This window comes from Chionomys nivalis, chromosome X, assembly GCF_950005125.1.
Source record: "Chionomys nivalis chromosome X, mChiNiv1.1, whole genome shotgun sequence".
NCBI lineage: Eukaryota > Metazoa > Chordata > Mammalia > Rodentia > Cricetidae > Chionomys > Chionomys nivalis.
This window is the reverse complement of record NC_080112.1, coordinates 38005793-38027639: the sequence shown is the minus strand read 5'-3', so window position 1 is coordinate 38027639 and position 21847 is coordinate 38005793. Positions and strand designations below refer to the sequence as shown.

At 44.7% G+C, this 21847-nt stretch overlaps 1 protein-coding gene across 1 annotated transcript; it reads left to right on the top strand.

Moving 5' to 3' along the window:
• The first annotated feature begins 448 nt into the window (after nt 1-448).
• Elk1 (ETS transcription factor ELK1) lies at nt 449-21507 on the top strand. Its single transcript, XM_057760210.1, has 6 exons — nt 449-897; nt 9266-9509; nt 17090-17536; nt 18075-18506; nt 19319-19420; nt 19506-21507. Exons 2-6 carry the CDS (start codon nt 9300-9302, stop codon nt 19602-19604), a joined length of 1290 nt encoding a protein of 429 aa, XP_057616193.1. The 5' UTR covers nt 449-897; nt 9266-9299; the 3' UTR covers nt 19605-21507.
• The last annotated feature ends 340 nt before the right edge of the window (nt 21508-21847 follow it).

Genomic DNA, 21847 nt, shown 5'->3' with positions numbered 1-21847 from the left:
GGTTCCAATAGTTCTAAATAGATCTGGTTTCCACCAATAGGCACAGATCCTGCCTTTCTTGCTACAGGCCCTATAACCTAGAGTCTAGTCTTAGATAACTAAGAACCAAGTTCCACCCTTATAACTGGCTGCAATTTGACCCTGCCCTTGTAGACAGTTAATTTCCACCCCTCAACTCCCTGGCAGCCATTCAGTCCTCCTACCTCTGCTGGATTCTAAATTCGTCTTGCCTAGCTAATTACCACAGCGTTACCCTACCCTCCTTCATAGAGTCAAGCCCTACCCTACTGCTATTCCTCATTCTAAATAAGTCCCGTTTCCGCTGAACCGCATGGTGTGCAGCACCACCTACTTTGGTGTTTTGGCAGCTGTCTCGGTGTCTCCACCAATCAGCTGAAAACAGAACCCATCCACCGCCCCTCCATCCTCTGGGACTGTCTGCCATCAATCTCATTTAGGCCAATCGGTGTGAACCAGGCGCCCTCCTCCCCCAACCTTGGCACTTGCCCACTTGGCTACCAGTCGTCGACCCAATCAGGGTGAAGAATAAGTGCCGCCCGACGCCTCTCTAGTTGGCCACCCGCAGTCCATCAATCCCCTTCAAGCCAATCGTGTCACAGCTCTGTTAGGATTCCACCACCGGGCCCTGAAGCTGTGCCTACATCCTTGACTTTTTGGCCAATCAGCAAACAACAGGACGCTCAGCTCCTCCTCTGAGGGCCCACGTGAGCGGAGGGGAAACGCAGGGGCGGCTTCTGGGTGCTGCCGCTGCCGCCTCTGTTGCTCCCGCCGCCCGCTACCGCCACCGCCTTGGAACTCGGGCCTGGGGGGCGGTGGGGCCTCGTATGGAGCCCCCGCCCCCCGGAGCTGCCGCCGCCACCGCCGCGCCACACGCAGGTGAGCCCCAGGCCCACAAGGTGGAGGGCGCCGTCCATGACCCCATGTATCCTCGCCCCCGCGCTTAGGATGTGGCTTGGCCCAGCCTGCTGCTATTCGACTCCACTGCCACCAACTGATTTCCCCTGTGTGTGCATTTCCAGCTCCTTTTGCCACTTACAGTGGATCTGAGTGTGGCCTAACCTCCTACTGTGTCTGTATAATGGATCGATGTTTTTCCTCACCCCAACTTAATGGACTCGTCCATGTCTTGCCCTCCCCAACCCCCACTTACTGGAAACCAGTCTGTTGCATTGTCCAGTCTTCCTTTAGTAGTAGATGCTTCTCAAGTGTTTGCATTTCTCCTAGCCTCAACTTTAAGGGGATCTTTCTGTGGCCTTGTTTATTGAGCCTCTCATGTTTTGTTGTAGTGAATCAGTTCGTGGCACTGTACCCCCTCCAGGGACACAATGTTTGTTTAACAGTCAGTCCACCTGAGTTTATATTTCTGCCCCCTTGAATCCCCAGTGCATAAACCCATGACTTTACCCACCTCCTCCCGCTGCCCCCATCTTACTGTGGGTTAGTCTGCATGGCTGCATTCACATCACTCTAGTTATCACTACCCTAACTTTTCTCCCTTATTTGTAGACTATAGCCATTGAGCTGCTTCCTTTTAACAATGGGTCAGTTTAGTGCTTTTTCTTTCTTTCTTTCCATTTTCGGCAGCCCAGTCTATGGCCTTGTCCTGTCCCTCATTTTAATCATTATGTGAGGCTCTTCTCTGCTATTGTATAGGAGTCAGCTTAAACCATATCTCCCTCCTTTTGTGATAGATCTGTTCAGTAGCATCCTGCCACCTCAGTGTTTGTATTTCTCATATTCGTCTGAGTTCAGTGCTTGCAATCTGTCCCCGAGGAAGATAGGCCTTGCGATTTTTTTCCCTCCTCCTCTCCATGTGTTCGATCAATCTTCCCTGCCCCATCTCTTAGGCGATCCTGTGTACTTCTGAAACCCAGGGACTAACACTGTATACTTTATATATTTTCTCATAGACACTCTTAACCACTTAGACATTTTGCCTTGATACAGTTCTCAAGTACAGTAGTGGTACTGATGTTAGTGACAGTCAGAGCTAACCTTTCCACTTTACACTTGCTGAGTGTACTATAGTCTCCAGCTTGCTTAGTCCTCATCACAGCCTTGTGAGACAGGCTACTGACGAAACTGGGGCATATGGAGGTTAAAAGCCTTAGTCAGAAATGGTCCAATAACTACTTAAAACAAGAAACATTTTCGAAGTGCCCCCTCTACCTCATTGCATCCCACATGAGGACACATTCCTTAACAGTCAGATTAGCGCCAATTACCAGGTTTTTGTTCCTGCTCTTCTGCATCAGAGCTATCTCCATTCCACACTGGTCTCAAAACCCATCAACCCCCAGTCCCAGCAGTGCTATGACTTTACATGAATGGTGTAACTACTTTTTCCCTGTACTGGACTGAAAGAGGGGAGGCAGGAACTATAATCCTTTCCAGTGTGAAGAGAAAATATGTACTTAGCTCCTTCACCTCCCCTTTCAGACCCCATGGTACAGTCATGCTGGCCTCCTCTTCATGGCTTCTCAAAAGCAGCAGGTACAGGCAAGCCTCAGGGTATTTGCATTAGCTCTTCTTTCTCCCTTAACACTACGCCCACATTTCTGTATGGTAACTTCCTAGGCTCTGTTCAGGTGCCATTCTCAAAAGAATTTTACCACACTGTGCAGGGAACACACTAAAGATGTTTCTAGGAATGCCATTTGAGTTGTGGCTAAGGTGAGTGTAAAGGGTGTGTTAATAGAAATGTGATGCCGGTGATATGAAAAGACACAAATAGAACAGATGTTGCAGTGAACACTTTTCTGTCTTTGCATCTGGGTAGTGTTCTTTCAGTAAAACATGTATTTGCCCCACTGGTACTTGGATTATACTATATAAAGGCACATGTTTCAAAGGATACTTTGTTGAAAGCAAAGTAGTCAACACCCACCCCTCCCCTTGACCATCTGATTTTGCACACCCAGCAGGGTTCAGGTCTCCTGCTTGCTTTGTTCTTTTCTACTCTGTCACCGTTAGAAATGCTGTACAGATCGTTATATTGTCTGCCTTTCCTCAGAATGGAGGTCCTATGGGTACTTAGAGATTTTATCTACTTACTCAGTGATCATTCTTTATCTAAAAATGTGCCTTCTTAAAGTAGGTGCTTGAAAGAATTGGTGCACAAATAAATGAGGAGATGTTATCTATCTAGGCTGTGCTTGGGTGATTCACAACTATGTATTTCCAGCATGGAAGACCAAGAGAGATTTTTCAGGAAGTAAATGCTAACTTGGGCTATATAGTGAGTTTCAGACTAACCTGGACTATGGAGTAAGATCCTGTCACAAAATTGAATATGAAAATTATATCCCAGATATCAATATGGCAACAAATAAAAGAAGAAAGGGGATGTAAGAATTAAGATACTTGTTGGGATTATTTAAATGTTGACAGATATTTTCTAAGCACCTAGTGAATACCAACCAGCCATTCATTCTAGATGCTGGCGATATGGAGAAGCAAAACGGCAGAAATCCCTGCACATAGGAAGCAGGTGTTACTAAAAGTAAAGAAGACAGACTGTATAAATAGGTAAAAATAGTGTATTATACAAATGCTAAGGAACAAACATGAAGTGGGGCAAATAGGACTGGAGTATCAAGATGTTTGATACTCTTGGAACAAGGCAGGCTACACTTGGAAATGTGACTCATGAATTGAGGCCTGAAGGAAACAGAGGATGAATCCATAATGTGTAAAGGAAGAGTGTACCAGAAAGAGCACTCAGTACAAAGACCATAAAGTCACATTGTACCTGCATGTCCAAAGCCAGTGTGGCTGGAAAAGAGTCAGCAGGAAGCGGGGGGGGGGGGAGGCAAAAGACAAAGTATGAACAGAGCCAGATGCGGGGTGGGGGGGGAAGGATGACACACAACCTAAGGGCTAACATTTATTGAGTGTTTACCATGTTCTAGAGACACTTTTCTAAGTCTTTTACATATATTGGCATGTTGAATCCTTATAAAAAGCCTTTGAGGGAAGGCATACTTTTTTAAAATTCTTTTTTGGTTTGAGAGTAAAATACCCTGTTTTACAGATGTTCAACTAGACGTAAAAAGTTGAGCAACTTGCTCAAAGCCACACAGACAGAACAGGGCAGAATGTGAGGCTGTGAAGACCAAGACAGAACAAATTTGCAAGGACAAGCAAGTTACTCCATGCATTGGATTGTGCAGAGGAAAAGTTAATTCTACCTGCTAGGGACTAGAACTTGAGAGTACGATAGAATTAGTCCTGGGAGGAAATGACACTCCTGGCAGAGAACATTGTGTGTCTCAGAAAGTGAGAATTATCCTAGGAACCATGATACCTCAGGTAGACACTTCAGAGCTTTTGTATATGTGATTTCCTTTACCAAAATTATCCTTCCCGTGGACATCAATATGACTTGCTACTACCCCTCCTTCAAATGTCACTTCCTCAGGGAAGCCTGTCCTACTCACAGCATTGTCACTCTGGGATCTTGCCCGTCTATATTTTCTTCATAGAGAACCGGCCTTGAGTAGCTAGGGATGCTGAGTCAGAATTTATCCAGCATTCAACATCTCATCCAATGATGAGATCTTAGGCAAGTTACTTAACTACTAGCTCCACACTTACTTGTCTGAGAAATGGATGTAATAATACAATCCACCTTTTGGAGGGCGGTTGTATTGTGTTGTGTTTTCTTCTTTTTGGAGATATTGAATGTATGAATTATACTAGCACGCAGGAATTCCTCTCTGTTGTGTCCTAAGCTGTTTTGGGGCATCCAGTAAATGAGGTGAGGAGCAAAAGGAAAACCTTCTAAGAAGGGCAGGTGACAAGGATTCTCATTAGGAGTTGTGCGAGAAAAGCAATAATCAAATTCAGCCCCCTGTCTGACAGGCTGCCCACTAATTGGGCAGCTTTCACTCAGCTGCTGGATTTTAGCATAGCTCAGAAGAGGTGGTGAAGTTGCCTGTCTTCGCCACTAGGAGTCACACTGGACTCGGCCTCTGAAAGAAGTCAGTCTTGGGTATATTTTAGTCTTTTAAAGCTCTGAGGAGGGGACTCTGATCCACTGTTCTTTGGCACTGTAATTTGGATAGCTGCCTAACACTGTGCCTGCTAAATGAACCTTGAACTAGCTCAGACATATGAGACAATCATACTTTAATTTAATTCAGATTAAAGAATAAAGCTATAGATATAAATCATAAGTTCTTCAAAACCTTAGAAGGTTTATTCTTAACCTAACAGTCCCAGCCAGGTGGACAGCTGGTTGATGGAGTCCCATCAGGGACTAGAGGGTTCAAGGTTAGCTCCAGTTTGCTTACTGGAAAGAACAGTAATGGGATGACAGGAAACATCCTTCCTCTTCAGGGCATGCCTAAAAAGAGTAATCATTTGAAGTAATATTTTGATTTGCTTTGTTCTTCCTTTTATTGAAAATAGATTTTTTTCTCAAATAATATACATTCTGTTTATGGTTTCCCCTCCTTCTTACTCCCACTAATTCCTTCCCATTTCTCAGATCCACTCTCATAAGAAAACAAACAGGCAAAACAAGCGTGGTGGTGCACACCTTTAATCCCAACACTCAGAGGTAGAGGCGGTACACCTCTGTGAGTTCAAGGCCAGCCTAAGGGCATCGAGGATGTTAAACAGAGAATCCCTGTCTCAAAAAAATAAAAACAAAATGAAAACAAACAGGAAGCCGGGCCGTGGTGGCATATGCCTTTAATACTAGCACTCAGAAGGCAGAGGCCAGCCTGGTCTACAGAGGAAGTTCAAGGACAGCTAGGGCTACACAGAAAAACCCTATCTCAAAAAAAAAAAGAAAAGAAAAGAAACAGGCTTCTAAGGGTTAATAATTATAACAAAACAAAAACTAACACATTTAACACATTGCAACTGGGCAAAACAAACAGAAAGAAATAGCCCAAGAGAAGACCCAAGAAACAGGGACTCATTTGTTTAAACACTAAGGAATCCCATAAAAACACTGAACTGTAAGGTGTAATATATACTCAGAGGACCTGATGCAAACCTGTGCAGGTGGTTAAATGCTCAGATCCTTTGAAGCTGGTCATGGTGACCCATCCCTGTAAGTTCAGTCACAGGGAGGTAGAAACAGGAAAATCAGGAGTTCAAGGTCATCCTCCATATGGCAAGTTTTAGGCTAGCATAGACTGTGTGAGACCTTGTCTCTAAACATAAACAAACAACAAAACACTTAGATCCCTGGACTAAATTTGGTTCAAATGCAGGAACTGTCTGTCACCTACAGCAGTGTAGCATAGTGAAGTCACTTGGACATCTCTTGCCTCAGTATATAAATTAGGTGACTTGTATATAAATTAGTGATATTACAATAAGAATATGTCCTTTCCAAAAGGAAAAATGCCTACTTTCCAGAGTTGGGATGAGAAATAAGTGAGTCAGTGCCTATAAAAATAACAGCCCATGCCTTTATCCAAAACCCCAGAGACCAGATGTATTTCAGAATTGTGAATTTTTCAGTTTAGAAAGGTAGCAGGGTGCACATATGATACGTTACATAATATCTTCAGCAGCTCTGTCACCAGCTGCTTTTAGATCTCTGCAGCAGAATGCATGAACATTCACACTAAGCAGGATCAATAAAAACCAGAATGGGCCTTGCTTTCTTTCAAATCATGTTTTGTTGCCAAAAGCATTACAAAAGTTCTTAGAGCTTTTTGGATTTAGAGATAGCAGGAAAAGGACCTTTGAACAAATTAGAAAATTCTTAAAGCTTTTACCCCAAGCAGGTTATATTTAATTCACACAATGATAATGGTGCATAGTGTCTGTTTTATAGATGGGTATGTCACTGTCCCTATTTCACAAATGAAAAAAAAATTGAGGTACAGAGAGGTTAATGAATCTGGCCAGGATCACACAGTTAATAACTGGCAGAACAAGGATTCAAAACATAGAAGTCTAGCATTAGACTGAGGCTGATTGTCCAGTAGACCAGCCTTTATGCTTAGAGCAGTGCCTAACATAATAGTTTACATGTTTGTTTAAAGAAAGACATAGGTTTATAGTGAAGCTCTGTGATAAAAACATGTGTTTAACATGCATGAGGCCCTGGAGTTGGTCTCTAGCACTTCAGAAAGAAGCGGCAGCCATGTATTCTTGATATGTATAATCTCAGCACTCAGGAGATGGAGGCAATAGCATCAAGAGTTTGAAGACCACTTGAACTACATAAGAATGAATGAATGAAATGTATGCCCTGGTAATGCTGAAACATGCATGGGCAGCCCGTATATGGTGGTTCTGTTGAACTTGTCCATATTGGGTTTTATAGTCTAAGTTGATGAGGAGGCCTGTCCAGGTCTCTTCCTCAAGAGAGCACCAGATCTCATTACAGATGGTTGTGGTGGCATACGCTGGTAGGGTTTGTTGAAGGAGGAACTACATAAGACCCTGTCACAAAACAGCAACATGGCAAAACAAGGACTCATATGGCCCCACGATTTCCTGAGGGTCTATAGGACTTTAATGTTTACTGGAAGAAGGAGAGACATTTTCTTAAGTGACATAGCCACTGATAAGACATCTGTGCTCCTGAAAACAAACCCACACCCCTGTGACTCTGCTGAAACCGATTGGATCATAAAAAGTCATAAAATACAAAGAGGCCTAGGCGGGAAGAGGAAGGTGATCAGTGGGAAGGAAGGGAAACAGGCTAGGGGTAATGGAGGTGAATGTAATCAAAATGGTTCCAATGGAAATATTATAATGAAACCCATTATTATGTATAATAAATATGTGCTCATCAAGAAAACATTTTTTAAAAAGCCTAAACCGAGGCTAGAGAGATGGCTCAGAGGTTAAGAGCACTGGCTGCTCTTCCAGAGGTCCTGAGTTCAATTCCCAGCAACCACATGATGGCTCACGACCATCTATAATGAGATCCAGTGGTGTCTTCTGGCATACATGCACACAGAACACTGTATATGTAGTAAATAAATAAATCTTTTTTTTAAGTCTAAACCATTGAGGGACAGAAAAGTGTAGGTATTCAGTTTTAGAAGGCTTCATAAACCTGACTTGAACTTTGAGTGGGTTTTTTTTTTTTTTTTTGGAAGATGACTGTGCACTACAGGAAAGGAGCCCCATATGCAGTGAACAGTGTTTACAAGGGCCTAGCAAAAGGCACACCCTCAAAAAGTTAATGGGGTAGAAGATTGTTAGAGTCAAGTCAAGGACATTTCACTAGTTTTCTAGTACTGCTATATAAATTATCTCTAACTTAATCTCCTTAAAACTACAGACTTGTGTAGGTGCATAGATGCACACCTCTAAGCCCAGTACTCAGCAAGCTGAGACAGAAATTCAAGACCAGCCTGAGCTACATAATAAGACACTGTCTTTTTAAAATAATTACACATTTATCATCTGATAGTTCTGTAGCTCAGAAATCCAACACTGTTCTCACCAGGCTAACATTATTGTCTTGGCAGGACTTTAGTCCTTTTTAGAGAATTGTTGCCTGTTCATTCAGGTTGTCTTTTGAGTTGTGATATTGAAATTTCCTTCCTGGCTGTAGGTGGAGAGTCATTCCCGATTTGTGAACCTGCCCAACTTCTTTGTCTTGGAGCCTTCTCCAGATTCAGGGATGGCAGGAAAAATCCCTCAATGTTTGAAATCTACTGCCTCTCCTGCCATTCTGCCTCTAATGTTTCAGCCTTATTTTTCTGCTCTTAAAAGAGCTCATACAGTGAAGCTGACCTCAAATAAAAACCAGAATTCTTGCTGTATCTTAAGGTCTGTAATCTTAATTTCATTTAAAATTCCATTTTGCTATGTAGCATAACATAGTCAGACTCTAGGATATGGGAACTCTTTGGGACTCAGGTTGTATTATCCTGTCTTCCCTCTAGCTCCTAATGATACATATTTGTCATGGTTGAACTGATGGCTCAGTGGTAAAGAGTGCTGGCTGCTCTCACAGAGAACCAGAGCTCAATTCCTAGAACCCATGTTGGGCAGCTCATAAGTGGCTGTAACTCTAGCTCCAAGGGATCCATTGCCCTCTTCTGGTCTCCCTTGGCACCCATACACATGTTCACATACACACAGACATACATAAATATCTTTTCTTTTAACTCGCTTTTGTCCCACGTGTGAAATGCAAGAGGCATCCAAAGCTATATAAGGGAGTTTAGGAGACTGTTTAGGGAATAGTAGTGGGATTTGGAAACAGAGGTGGAGACAAGGTAACAAGAAAGAAATCATTTTTGCTGTCCTCCAGGTACCTCTGGAATGGCGTGAGCACTTCCCTAGTGATGGACCCATCTGTGACGCTGTGGCAGTTTCTGCTGCAGCTTTTGAGAGAACAAGGTAATGGCCACATCATCTCTTGGACCTCACGGGATGGTGGTGAATTTAAGTTGGTGGATGCAGAGGAGGTGGCCCGACTATGGGGGCTGCGCAAGAACAAGACCAACATGAATTATGACAAGCTCAGCCGGGCATTGCGGTACTACTATGACAAGGTATGGCCTCAGAAACCAAGACTGGAAACCCTTGAAACCAGAAAACTATTTTCTGATTTTTTTTTTCCTTTTGAGGCAGGGTCTCCCAACGTAGTATAGATTTGTCTGAAACTTACTGCGTAGCCTAAGCTGGCCTCAAATTCACTGTCCTCCTGCCTCCTACCCCCCAATTCCTGGAATTATACTTCTGGCCTAGAAATTCCATTTTTTGTCCCAGTTACTGTAGCTATAACATTGAAAACAATATTAAAACTTATCAAATTTTGACCTATCCTCTAGTTTCCTGCAGGCTTTGAGATAATTATGTTTTCTGGAACCCTCAGACCAATTGTGGGTTCCCCTGGTTACTTTATATATAATCTTCTCTCACTATAAAACAATACATATTCTTATTCCTAGACTCAAAATCATCCTGAAATTATAATACTAACATTCCTTACTTCATTTTCTAGAAACCCCAATATCTTTAATCAATTGTTTTGTTTTCTCCTATTCCTTTATTTTATTTTTATTTTTGAAGCAGGTCTCTTGGTGTTACGGAGGATGGCCTCAAACTCTCATTCCTCTTGTCTTAGTCTCCTGAGTGCTAGGCTTACAGGTCTTTGCCTTTAACTAAATGCTCCAGAATAACATGTAGTGCCAGCTCCAAGCCAACTCCTCTTAGATTCCTAGAACAACACTTCAGTGTCTATATCACTACTGCAGCTCAAATTTTAGATTATCTCATCTTACATTCTTAGACTCCCAGATCTGTATTATATTTCCTCTCCCCCAATATTTATACTAATTATTTCATATTTCTTCAGTATATACCTTCAAAACAATATTAATAATTATCCCTTTTCATTCCTCTTCTGAAAAATATAAGGATACTCCGAAATAACTTGACCAGCATTAAGACTTCCACCAAAATACCTAGCGTTCCCAGATTCCTCGTTCCTCTTTCCCCCCAAAAAAATAGTAATTCTCACCTGTGCTTTGTGTACTTGAAAGTTTATGGCATATATTCCAGTTTCATACATTACTCTTTCGGTTCAAACCTCTAAAGCAGTGTTAATGACTACCTCATTCTGGTCCTCTCTGAGACCACCAGGACATCCCTGGAACCCTCCAAACCATATGTGTCTCTCTTAGTTAGGGTTTCTATTGCTGTGACAAAACCTCCTGACCAAAGAGCAAGCTGGGGAGGACAGGGTTTTTAGTATTATTATTATTATTATTATTATTATTATTATTATTATTATTATTTTTAAAAAGGCCAATCCAAATTCCCACTCCCTCCCCTCCTCCCATTCACTACACCCCCCTCCCACCCCATCCCTACCCCCTAATCCTCAGAGAGGGTAAGGCACTTTGTTTTGTGGAAGGTCCAAGGCTCTCTCTACTACATCTAGGCTGAGCAAGGTATACCTCCAAAGAGCATAGGATCCCAAAAAGCCAGTACATGCAATAGAGACAAATCCCAGTGCCACTGCTAGTGGCCCTCAGTCTGCACCATGCAACTGTCAACCACACTAGTTTGGTCCTAAGCTTGTTCCTTCCCAGTCTAGCTAGAACTGGTGAGCTCCCATTTGTAACATGGAGGGTCCTGTTTGTTTGGGTTTCTGTCCTGCCTGGTACCCCACAACTGTTAGGCCCCAAAGAAAATCACTCATAGGTCTCCATAAATTATAAGCTGATTGCCCCATTAGCTCTAGCCTCTCACTGGCTAACTCTCACATCTTGATTAACCCATTTTTCTGATCTAAGTTAGCCATGTGGCTCAGTACCTTTTTCAGTGGTTGCAGATCACATCCTGTTGCTTCGGTGATCTGGGCAGGAGTGGGAGGTATCAACTTCCTCCTTCCCAGAATTCTCCTGTTCTCATTACATCATTTCTACTTCCTGTCTGGTTTTCCTGCCTATATTTTCTGCCTGGCCAATCAGCATTTATTTAAAACATGATTGACAGAATACAAACAATTCTCCCGTACCACCCATTAGCTCAGGAAAACTGTTTCAGTGGGTGAACCCATCATGATCTTTACCTCTTTGCTCTTATTCTCATTCCTTCTACTCTTCAACTGGACCTTGGGAGCTCAGTCCAGTGCTCTGATGTGGGACTCTGCCTCTGTTTCCATCTGTTGTTGGACAAAGCTTCTATGGTGACATAGATTAAGATAATCATCAGTCTGACTACTGGGCAAGGCCAGTTCAGGCACCCTCTCCTCTATTGCTTAGGGTCCTAGGTGGGGTCATCCTTGTGGATTCCTGGGAAATTTTCTAGAGCCAGGTTTCTTGCTAACCCCACAATGGCTCCCTCAATCAAGATATCACTTTCCTTGCGAGGACAGGGTTTATTAGGCTTATACTTTGGCATTGCTATTCATCACTGAAGAAAGCCAGGACAGAAATTCAAAGCAGAACAGGATTCTGGAAGCAGGAGCTGATGCAGAGGCCATGGAGGGGAGCTGTTTACTGACTTGCTTCCCCTTGCTTGCTTAGCCCTCCTTATAGAACCCAAGACCAGCAGCCTAGGGATGATACCACCCACCATGGACTGGGCCCTTCCCTATTGATCACTAAATGAGAAAATAACCTACAGTTGGATCTCAAGGAGGAATTTCCTCAACTGAAGCCCCTTCCTCTCTGGTGACTCTTATCTTGTATCAAGTTGACACACAAAACTGTCTGTACAGTGTCATAAGATACCACAAAGCATGCTCTCTGACCCACCCAAGCAAACCTTGCTACCCTCTTCATGCTTACACCAGTTTCTCATGCTCTTCTCTAATTACTGCTAGTTACCTCGTTTTTTTATTGCTTTAGCTTAAATATCCAGAACAGTACTAATAATGAAACATTGCCTGTCCTCTTTAGTGATATTTCTATCCTAGTTGATTTTCTTGTTGGGATAAACACAATAACTAAAAGAAACTTGGAGAAGAAGGGGTTTGTTTCCCTTACAGTTCCATGTCACAGTCCATCTGAGGGAAGCCAGGAGAAGAACTCAAGTCAAAAACCTGGAGGCAGGAGCTAAAGCAGAGGCCATAGAGGAAGGCTACTAACTGGCTTGCTCCCAGATGAATCACTCAGCATGCTTTTTTATACAACCTATGACCACCTGCCCAGGGGTGGTATGCTGGACCCTACTATATTAAATCATTAATCAGGAAAATGCCGCCACAGACATGCCTGTGGGCAATCTGATGGAGTATTTCTCAATTAAGGTTCCTTTCTAGGTTACTCTACTTTATATCAAGTTGACCAAAAACTAACCAGGACATTTGACCATTTTGTGAACTTGACACACCAATACATCACTATTAAAGTATAATCTTTAATTTTTTTTTTTTTTTTTTTTTTTTTGGTTTTTCGAGACAGGGTTTCTCTGTGGTTTTGGAGCCTGTTCTGGAACTAGCTCTTGTAGACCAGGCTGGTCTCAAACTCACAGAGATCCGCCTGCCTCTTTATTCTCAAAATGTCATTTAATATCAGTATCACAGTATAAAACATCATATAACTTTAAAAGTCCCAGAGTCTTAAACACTTTAAAGGTTTGATTTTTTTTTTAAATATCCAATGTTTCTCAACTATGAGGTCCTATAAAGTAAGAAGCAAGTTAAATACTTTCTTACTTTTACTCCAAAAGGGAAGAACCGCTTACAATCAAATCAAAACAAGACCAAATTCCAGTAGTCTAAATTAAATCCTATAGCTCAACATCTGGCATCTGGGACTCACTTAGGATCTTTTAGGCTCTTTGGGAAAGCTCTGCTTCTCCAGCTGCACCATCTGGAGACCAGAAACGCTTCTATCCATACTGTAAAAGCGTCCACAAATGTTAAGAGATAACGGAGTTTTTTTTATGAGTAGGCATATGGGTGAAATTAACCTGCCAATCTTCACCTGGTTGGTGTGGTTGGTGTCCGCAAAGCTGGTGTAGAGACTGACATATGTGGAGAGCCCCTTGTGGGTTGGCCTGGGCACACGTCTGGCAGGAGGAGTGAACCTGTAAAATATGATCTCGGACATCGGTGGGGTCAAAAGGGGGCTCCAAGAAGCAGAACAAAGCTTTGGGGAAGCGGCTAAGGATATCTCTACCCAGTAAAGGTGCTGGGCAAGCAGGTATCACTAAGAAAGAATGAGAGAAAAATTGTCCTGCAAGAATGCAGGGCAGTGGCAAAGTTTTAAGTGGGTCCTGTCTACCTCCGTAACTGAAACTGGTGAGGGGAACATAAGGCCTGAGTAAGAATAAAAGTAATGGACTTACTGCTACCTGCAGCTTTACCCTAGGCTCAGATAGGGTTATGGGATAAAACAAGTCTGGGCAGTGTCAACCCTCTGCAAAACTGAGAAGTTCGAAGGCTGGCACAGTTTCACTTGCCGATGTTGGTGAGGCTGGACTTCCATGGCGAAGCATAGAAGACAAGCCTGCATGGGGGCATTGTGATTTCCAGTGTCCAGGTTGCTGGCAGATAGGGCATGGCCTTGAAGGAGGCTTAGTGCAATATCATGCCACGTACCATTTAGGCCACACTTGAAACAGCTTGCCTGTGAGGTTGACTTAGGCTGGGCTCTATCAAAGCAGAGCCTTGTGGTTGGCTTCCCTTGTCCCCCTTCCTGCGACCTTCGGGCAGTTGCTAAGGCCTGGTCCTGTAGATTGTTGTAGCTTTGTCTTTCGGGAAGACTCAGCTTCTCAGGCATTAAAACTGTAAAGGCCATTTTCACCAATTCCCATATAGGGGTTTGGGGACCATCCTCAACCTTAACTCTTTCCTAATATCTGGTACTGACCGAGAAATAAAATGGGTAAGCAAAAGGATTAGTAGAAAAGGAACCTTTTTCCTACTTTTTCACAGCTTCTGAGAGAGATCTGGAAGAGAAAAGGGAACATGGGGAGGATTGGGAGGGGCTAGCCCAGAGCACAGAGGGTAGGAAGATGAGGGAGGAGGGGGAGGGGAAGGTGGGTAAGGTGAAAGATGACTTTGAACCAAGGGAGGGGGTAGATGGGGAAGGAGAAGAATGTGGAGAAGGTTGCTCCATAGGAGGGGGTTGGGTAGTGTGGGCTTGAGGGAGTGGGGAGGGGCCAGTGCCTCTGGCAGCATGGTGCTGCAAGACACTGACTACTAAGGGAGGGGCTAGAGCGCAGAGCCCAAAAAACTATGAACATCTGTAAGCTCTGTCCATTTGTCTTTATGACGGCAAAAAGTTTCAAGGTCCCAGAGGACAGTTGAGGCCAAATCTTAGTGCATAGGGAAATTAGCCATTTGGGACAGATGGTATCGGACAGTCTCAATTTAAAAAGATTAAGAGGTGTCCAGGGGAGACAGCGGATCTGGCTTTGAACTGCAAGTGCCCATTTTAAAGTCTGTGCCCAACCAAGTGGCCTAAGTCTATTACAGTGTGTCCTCTAAAATAGCTCTCAAGCCCAACAGGGCCGTGGAAATTTAATGCTTAGCTTCCCAAAACAAACAAATCCCACCTCAGCCAAACTCGGTCTTGCCGGTCTAGCCGCTGCTGAGATCAAATTCTTGGTGCAAGCTCGCAGCTTCAACAAGAGTCCGATAGTCGACAAAGTAAGTACAAATGGGTCCCCCCAAAAACCCTATAGCATAGACAAGAAAAAGGAACTCACCAAAAGGCCATCACTGTAGCCCAGGAGCCGGTTTTAGCATGGTGTGGAGAGCTCAGATTGTAGACTAGGGGCTTTTGACACGTGGCCTAGGGCCACGTGGAAAGGCGCTCTACCCAGTAGGACCTCCAGATGTTAGGAATTTTTCCTAATGTGAGCTCTCTGCCAATGCAAAAACCCCAATCAAGCCAAATCAAAACAAACCAAGAAATATCCAGGTTTAATGCAATTCCTGCACTCTCGGGTGTCCCCAAGGGGGAACCAGGAGGCCACGATTGCTACCACCAGAAGGAAGGACAAGAGACCACATGTTCCTCTTTTGGGAGTTCACTTAAGTACCCTGTGGAAGTGGTTCTGAACCCCCCAGGGAGGGGTCAGGACCTGGCATGCTGGGATTTGAAGTCCAGACCAATACAACTCTCAGACCTGGGGGCTAGGATAGATGCGAGGGGCTGGGATCTATGCTCACAACTTAACAAATATCACATAAGTGGACCCTGTAGAGACTTTGATGGGGGACTCTGAAACATCCCTCTGAAAGTTCACAAGCCAGACCTCCATCGTCTGCTCTGCTCTCAGCATTATCTTCGAAGTTCCCTCCACAGCTCATTTGAAGCTGTGAACAGTAAGCTCACCCAGCCCAAAGATCCAGGTGCTACCACAGTCCTTTCCAAAACAGCAAGGTCAGGTCTATCACAGCAATAGTCCCCTCTGGTACCACTTTCTGTCTTAGTGTGCTTTGTTTGGTTGTGGGAGTTTTGTTTGTTTTTGGTTTTTTGAGACAGACTTTTTCTATGTAGCCCCAGCTGTCCTAGAACTCACTCTGTAGACCAGGCTAACCTTGAACTCACAGAGATCCCCCTGCGTCTGCCTCCCAAGTACATGTGCCACCACACCAGACATCTTATTGTGCTTTCTATTGCTGTGATAAACACCATGACAAGAAACTACTTGGGGAGGAAAAGGTTTACTTCATGTTACAGGTTATACTCCTTCATGGAGGGAAGTCAGGATAGGAACCTGAAGGCAAGAACTGAAGCCAAGTCCATGCAGGAACACTACTTACTGGTTTGCCTTTCATAGCTTGTTCAGCTACCTCTTATACAGCCCAAGACCACCTGTGCAGAGATGGCACCACCCACAGTAAGAAAATGCCTACAGACTTACCTAAAGACAATCCAATAGAGGCATTTTTTTCTCAATTGAGGCTCCCTCTTCCCAGATGACTCCAAACTAGAGTTAACAAAAACAGATAACCAATACTCTACTCCATATCAGCATCACTAGCTTTAAAAAGATCCACTATATCTGGCCAATGAGATGGCTTAGCACCTGAGTTCATTCCCTGGGACCTACATACTGGAAGGAGAGAACCATCTTCTGCAAGTTGTCCTCTGATCTTTACATGTACTATGGCATGCTTATGCCACCTCAGTCAGTCAGTCACATACTTCCCCTCCCTGACACAGTCCATCAATAAATTGTTACAAAACCCCTTTATATCAATCATTTTATCTCCCTATTCATCTACAATAACCCAGTCTCTTCTGGCATGTATATATCACTTATTTCATTTTCCTATTGCTGTTGTTAATTTCCAGAACAGTTCTGTTAACATTCCTGACTCTGTTATGCCCAGGTCCTTAGTTCTCACCTGCTCCCCTAAGTAGGTCCCTTGTGAAATGTAGCCAGCAGGAAAAGGGGAGTTAGATGGATGAAGATGAGTGACAGAAGAAGACTTATAAGGGAAATTTTGGGAAGGACACTAAAAAATTGTTGAGAGGGCCCAGAGAAGGAGTTGAAACTGGGAAGACATAGAAAGGGTTAAAAAGGAAAGCATAGCCAGAGAGGAAGAATCCACAAGCCAAAAAGAGATGAGTGAAATGGGATCAAATGGGAAGAAAGATATCAGGAGAAGAGAAACAGTCCTCAAGACCCTCCTTCCACCCTGTTCTTTACTTCTCAGAATATCATCCGCAAGGTGAGCGGTCAGAAGTTTGTCTACAAGTTTGTATCCTACCCAGAGGTTGCAGGGTGCTCCACTGAAGACTGCCCACCCCAGCCTGAAGTGTCTGTAGCCTCGACTGTAGCAATGGCCCCTGCTGCTATCCATGCAGCCACAGGGGACACTGCCACTGGAAAGCCAGGAACACCCAAGGGTGCGGGAATGGCAGGCCAAGGTGGTTTAGCACGCAGCAGCCGGAACGAATACATGCGCTCGGGCCTCTACTCTACCTTCACAATCCAGTCCCTGCAGCCACAGCCACCACCACCTCTGCATCCTCGGCCTGCCTCAGTGCTCCCCAACACTACCCCTGCAGGAGTACCAGCACCTCCCTCAGGGAGCAGGAGCACCAGTCCAAACCCCATAGAAGCCTGTTTGGAGGCTGAAGAGGCTGGTCTGCCCCTGCAGGTGAGTACTAGAATTTGGAAATTTAATAAAGGGCTTAGAGAGGAAGGATGCAAAATTCTGAAATGAAGCACAGAACTGGTGGAATAGATATAGGTGTACTGCTAAACGATGTAATGGTAGAAGTGGGGACACAAATTCCCTCAGAAAAGGATGAGGAGAGTTATGCCTTTCTTGTACAATTAGTCCCTTACAGGGCACATCCAATGCACTGGTTGCCATGTTTTAACACTCATCAGAATCACCAGGATGGCCTTAAGCATAGATTGCTTAGACCCATTTCCAGAATTTCTGATTAATGTGGGTATGAGGATGAATGACAGTGATATGTCTAGTCTAGACTCTCTTCCCTGTCAAGTTGGCTCACCCCAGGGCCACTGCCCCAGAGGATCTCCACTTTCATTAAGTCCCATGACCTGTTAGAGGACAGCCTTGCCCCCAATATCATATATCTTCCTAGAGATATCCTTGGATGACCCACAGGAAAACATTCTACATACTAACAGCCTATGTGTTCCCTTTGTGCCCATCCTTCTCCAAGGTTATCCTGACCCCACCCGAGGCCCCAAACCAGAAATCAGAAGAGTTGAGTCTGGAGCCAGGTTTTGGCCGTCCACTGCCCCCAGAAGTGAAAGTGGAGGGACCTAGGGAAGAACTGCAAGCAGTAGGGGCTGCAGGCTTTGGTTCAGAAACTGTCAAAACTGAACCAGAAGTCTCACCCTCAGAAGGCCTTCTGGCTCGGCTCCCAGCTGTCATAATGGAAAATACAGCACAGGTTTGTGGCCTCTCTGCCTCTGCCACTGAGATCACCCAACCCCAGAAGGGCCGGAAGCCCCGGGACCTGGAACTTCCACTTAGCCCAAGCCTGCTGGGTAGCCCAGGACCTGAACGGACTCCTGGATCAGGAACAGGCTCTGGTCTGCAGGCACCAGGGCCAGCACTGACGCCATCCCTGCTACCCACACATACCTTGGTGAGTGCCTTGCAAAGGAACAAGGGCTGCCAGCCTCGCTGGGTGGCATTGGCACTGTTGGCAAGTATAATTAGCTGCTCTGGGGAGCTAATTAAATAGGGCAGGTCAGCCAGGCAGTGGTGGCTCACACCTTTAATCCCAACACTAGGGAGGAAGAGGCAGGTGGATGTCAGTGTGAGTTCAAGGCCATCCTGGCCTACACAGAGTGGGTCCCAGGACAGCCGGGGCTTCTCAGAGAAACCCTGTCTCAAAAAATAAGAGAAGGTCTGAGGACTTTGTGGTGGCCCAACACCCTAGGGCTTTCTATGGGATTTGCTTCTAGAGGGTACGTCTGAAGAACTGCCTAGTTATTTGGCCTAGAATTTGTGCATTTGGGTTTCCTAGTGAGTTATATGGATGGAAGTTGAGCTCTTCTGATGGTCACTTACATGGTTTGAGAGGAGAGCACAGGTCTACGGCCATACTACCCTGAATGTGCCCGATCTCGTCTGATCTCAGAAGCTAAGCAGGGTCGGACCTGGTTAGTACTTGGATGGGAGAGCAGTGCACAGGTAGAATCTGGTGGATAGTCTTGCCCATTGAAGTCTAAATAACAGGAGGTGGGCTCCTAGGGGTTAGCAGGAGTGATCTTTGTAAAGATTGAGAGATGTCATTGGCATGGTCTTAATAGTTACACTCTAGGTCTGTGAGCTTTTGAGGTGTGACCATGGAAGTCTGAGGGGGATATGTGTAGAGGGGCTGAAAGTAGGTTCCTTCTATCTTCCCATACTTGTCATCTGTTCACTTGAGTTCCTGCCATTCCATCTCCACAGACCCCGGTGCTGCTGACACCCAGCTCACTGCCCCCCAGCATTCATTTCTGGAGCACTCTGAGTCCAATTGCACCCCGTAGTCCAGCCAAGCTCTCCTTCCAGGTAGGATTCTCTCCCTCTTTGCAGGAAAGGGTGAGAGTCGACGGCATGGTTGTCATCCATGACCTCTCCTTGTTTCTTCCCCCAGTTTCCATCCAGTGGCAGCGCACAGGTGCACATCCCTTCCATCAGCGTGGATGGCCTCTCGACCCCCGTGGTGCTCTCCCCAGGGCCCCAGAAGCCATGACTCCACCACCACTCCCTTTCTGGAGTCCCTCCATCCATGCTCCTGAACTCTCCAACTAGCCATCTCAAGGAGAAACAATTCAACTGACAGACTCATGCTCTGGTCGTGGTGGGGTGGATATTCCTGGGAAAGAGAGAATCTTTCACTAACTTCCACCCAAAATAGACAACTTCTTTCTTTTTTGCCAGCCTCCCAGTGGCCGCCTTTACACGTCTCCTACTTGAATGGTAGAGGCGGTTTATTTATTTATTTTTTGAAGGCCACTGGGAAGAATCTGGCCTAACCCTTTTAGGAGAGTGGGTAAGACATCTCTCCCATTTCTTCCCCAGTTTTCTCCCTAAAACAAGACAATCAGGGTATGGCTTGAGAAGGACCTTTATTTATTTCTCAGCCTGCCCTTGGGGAGATGAGGGTGCCCTGTCTTTATTTTGCAACATGGGTTGAAGAGCTAGTTTGTTTTGTTTTATTATTCCTGGCCATATCTGAGTCCAGGAAGCACTTGTATGATTTAATGGTTTGGGAGTGGTAGCCAAGGAAGAATCACACTGTTCACATAGGAATTGCTACCTCCCCAACCTTCTCAGTCAGCTTGTTCTTTCTCAAGTAAGCTTTCAGCCAGGGAGGAATACTCCTCTTGTTCTTCACCTGAGAAGCCATTCCTTTGTCTCCAAATTCCCTGGGGGCCTGCCTATTACCTCCCAATGGAGGGTTTTTTTGGGATGGTGGTCCCCGTCTGGGGGACCCCTCCAGCCAGTACTCCAGGGCTCTCTGTCTCCCATCTTCTTCCATTTTGATAGTATAATCTATTTTTAAATGGGGCTTTTCAATAGGGAAGAGGGAAGCATCCCTTCCTATATCTGATGGGTGGGTAGGCGGGTGGGTGGGAAGTAAGGGATTTGGAGGCGGTCTTCCTGCCAACCCCAAGTGTTTATTTTTTATACCAAATGTGTATTTTCAGCTCCCTCCCTCCCAGCCCCCCAATTTCCTGCGGGCGGGTGCAAAGGACTCTTTTAAGTGTCCCTGGAGTTGGGAGGGAGGAATGGGGAACATGAAACCTGTCTTGTATCAATTCTAGGCTGGAAGGAATGGATTCAAAAAACTCCCAGGCTCACCTCCTGTCAGCACTGGCCCAGACCAGGCCTGAAGACCTGGGGGCTGGTGATTTGGGGGACGGTGCTACACTCGTCTCCACTATTTGTTTTACTTCCCCAAAATGGACCTTTTTTTCTAAGAGTCCCAGAGAATGGGGAATTGTTCCTGTAAATATATATTTTTAAAGGTGTTGATGAAAGCTGTTGGGTTTTTTTTTCTCCTGATGTTAGCAGAATGAGCTATGACAGACATGAATGTATGTGAAGAACAGTAATGATGGCGTATACACTGATACAGACTGCTGATTGATAACCAGTGTGCTGAGAGAAACTGAAAGGTTTGTGTGTGACAGGCCAAAAGTGTGACCACAAAAATTTTTGTGCATATGTGTGTATTGTCTTGTGTGTGGCAACTGGACAACAACCTTGGGTGTTGTCTTCTGGAACACTGTCCTCCTCCTTTGAGACAGGATCTCATATTGGCTTGGACTTTACCAGTTGGAATACAGTGGCTGGCCATCAAGCATCAAGGATTCACCTTTCTCCACCTCTGAATTCTGGGATTGCAAGCTTGTGCTTCTCTATGCCTGGAATTTGTACCTGCATTCTGAGGATCCAATGTATGTTCTCATGCCTGCAAAGCAAGTGTTTCATTGACTAGGTCAATCCTCCAGTCCCAACTGCAATTGACTTTGTCTATGTGAGATGTTGTGGCTGTATTTCAGAAACTCAACCAAGACTGAATGAATTATTAGATACTATGTAAGAAGAGCTAGGTGTGTTATCATATACCTATAGTCCCAGCAGAAACTGGGGCAAAAGTCTTTTGAATTTAAGAACAGTCTAGGCTACATAGCAAGATCCTGTCTCAGACCAAAAACCTGCAGTGATTTATACATATTGTTTATAGTAGGGAGTGGGGACTGCAAATTAATCATTGACAGACTGGTATGACAGACAGCATGGATAAACTGACCAAAACCATAGGTGAAAGTGTGGTGGAACTGGTGGAAGTTGACAAGGACCACCATTTGTAGATGAAAAATCTCACTGTTTAGTAGCAGGCAGTCCTCAGCATTTGAGAGTGGTTTCTGTGTGAAATTAAGTCATGGAAGTATATGCGTAAGCAATTGGTTGTGTGAAAGATAATGA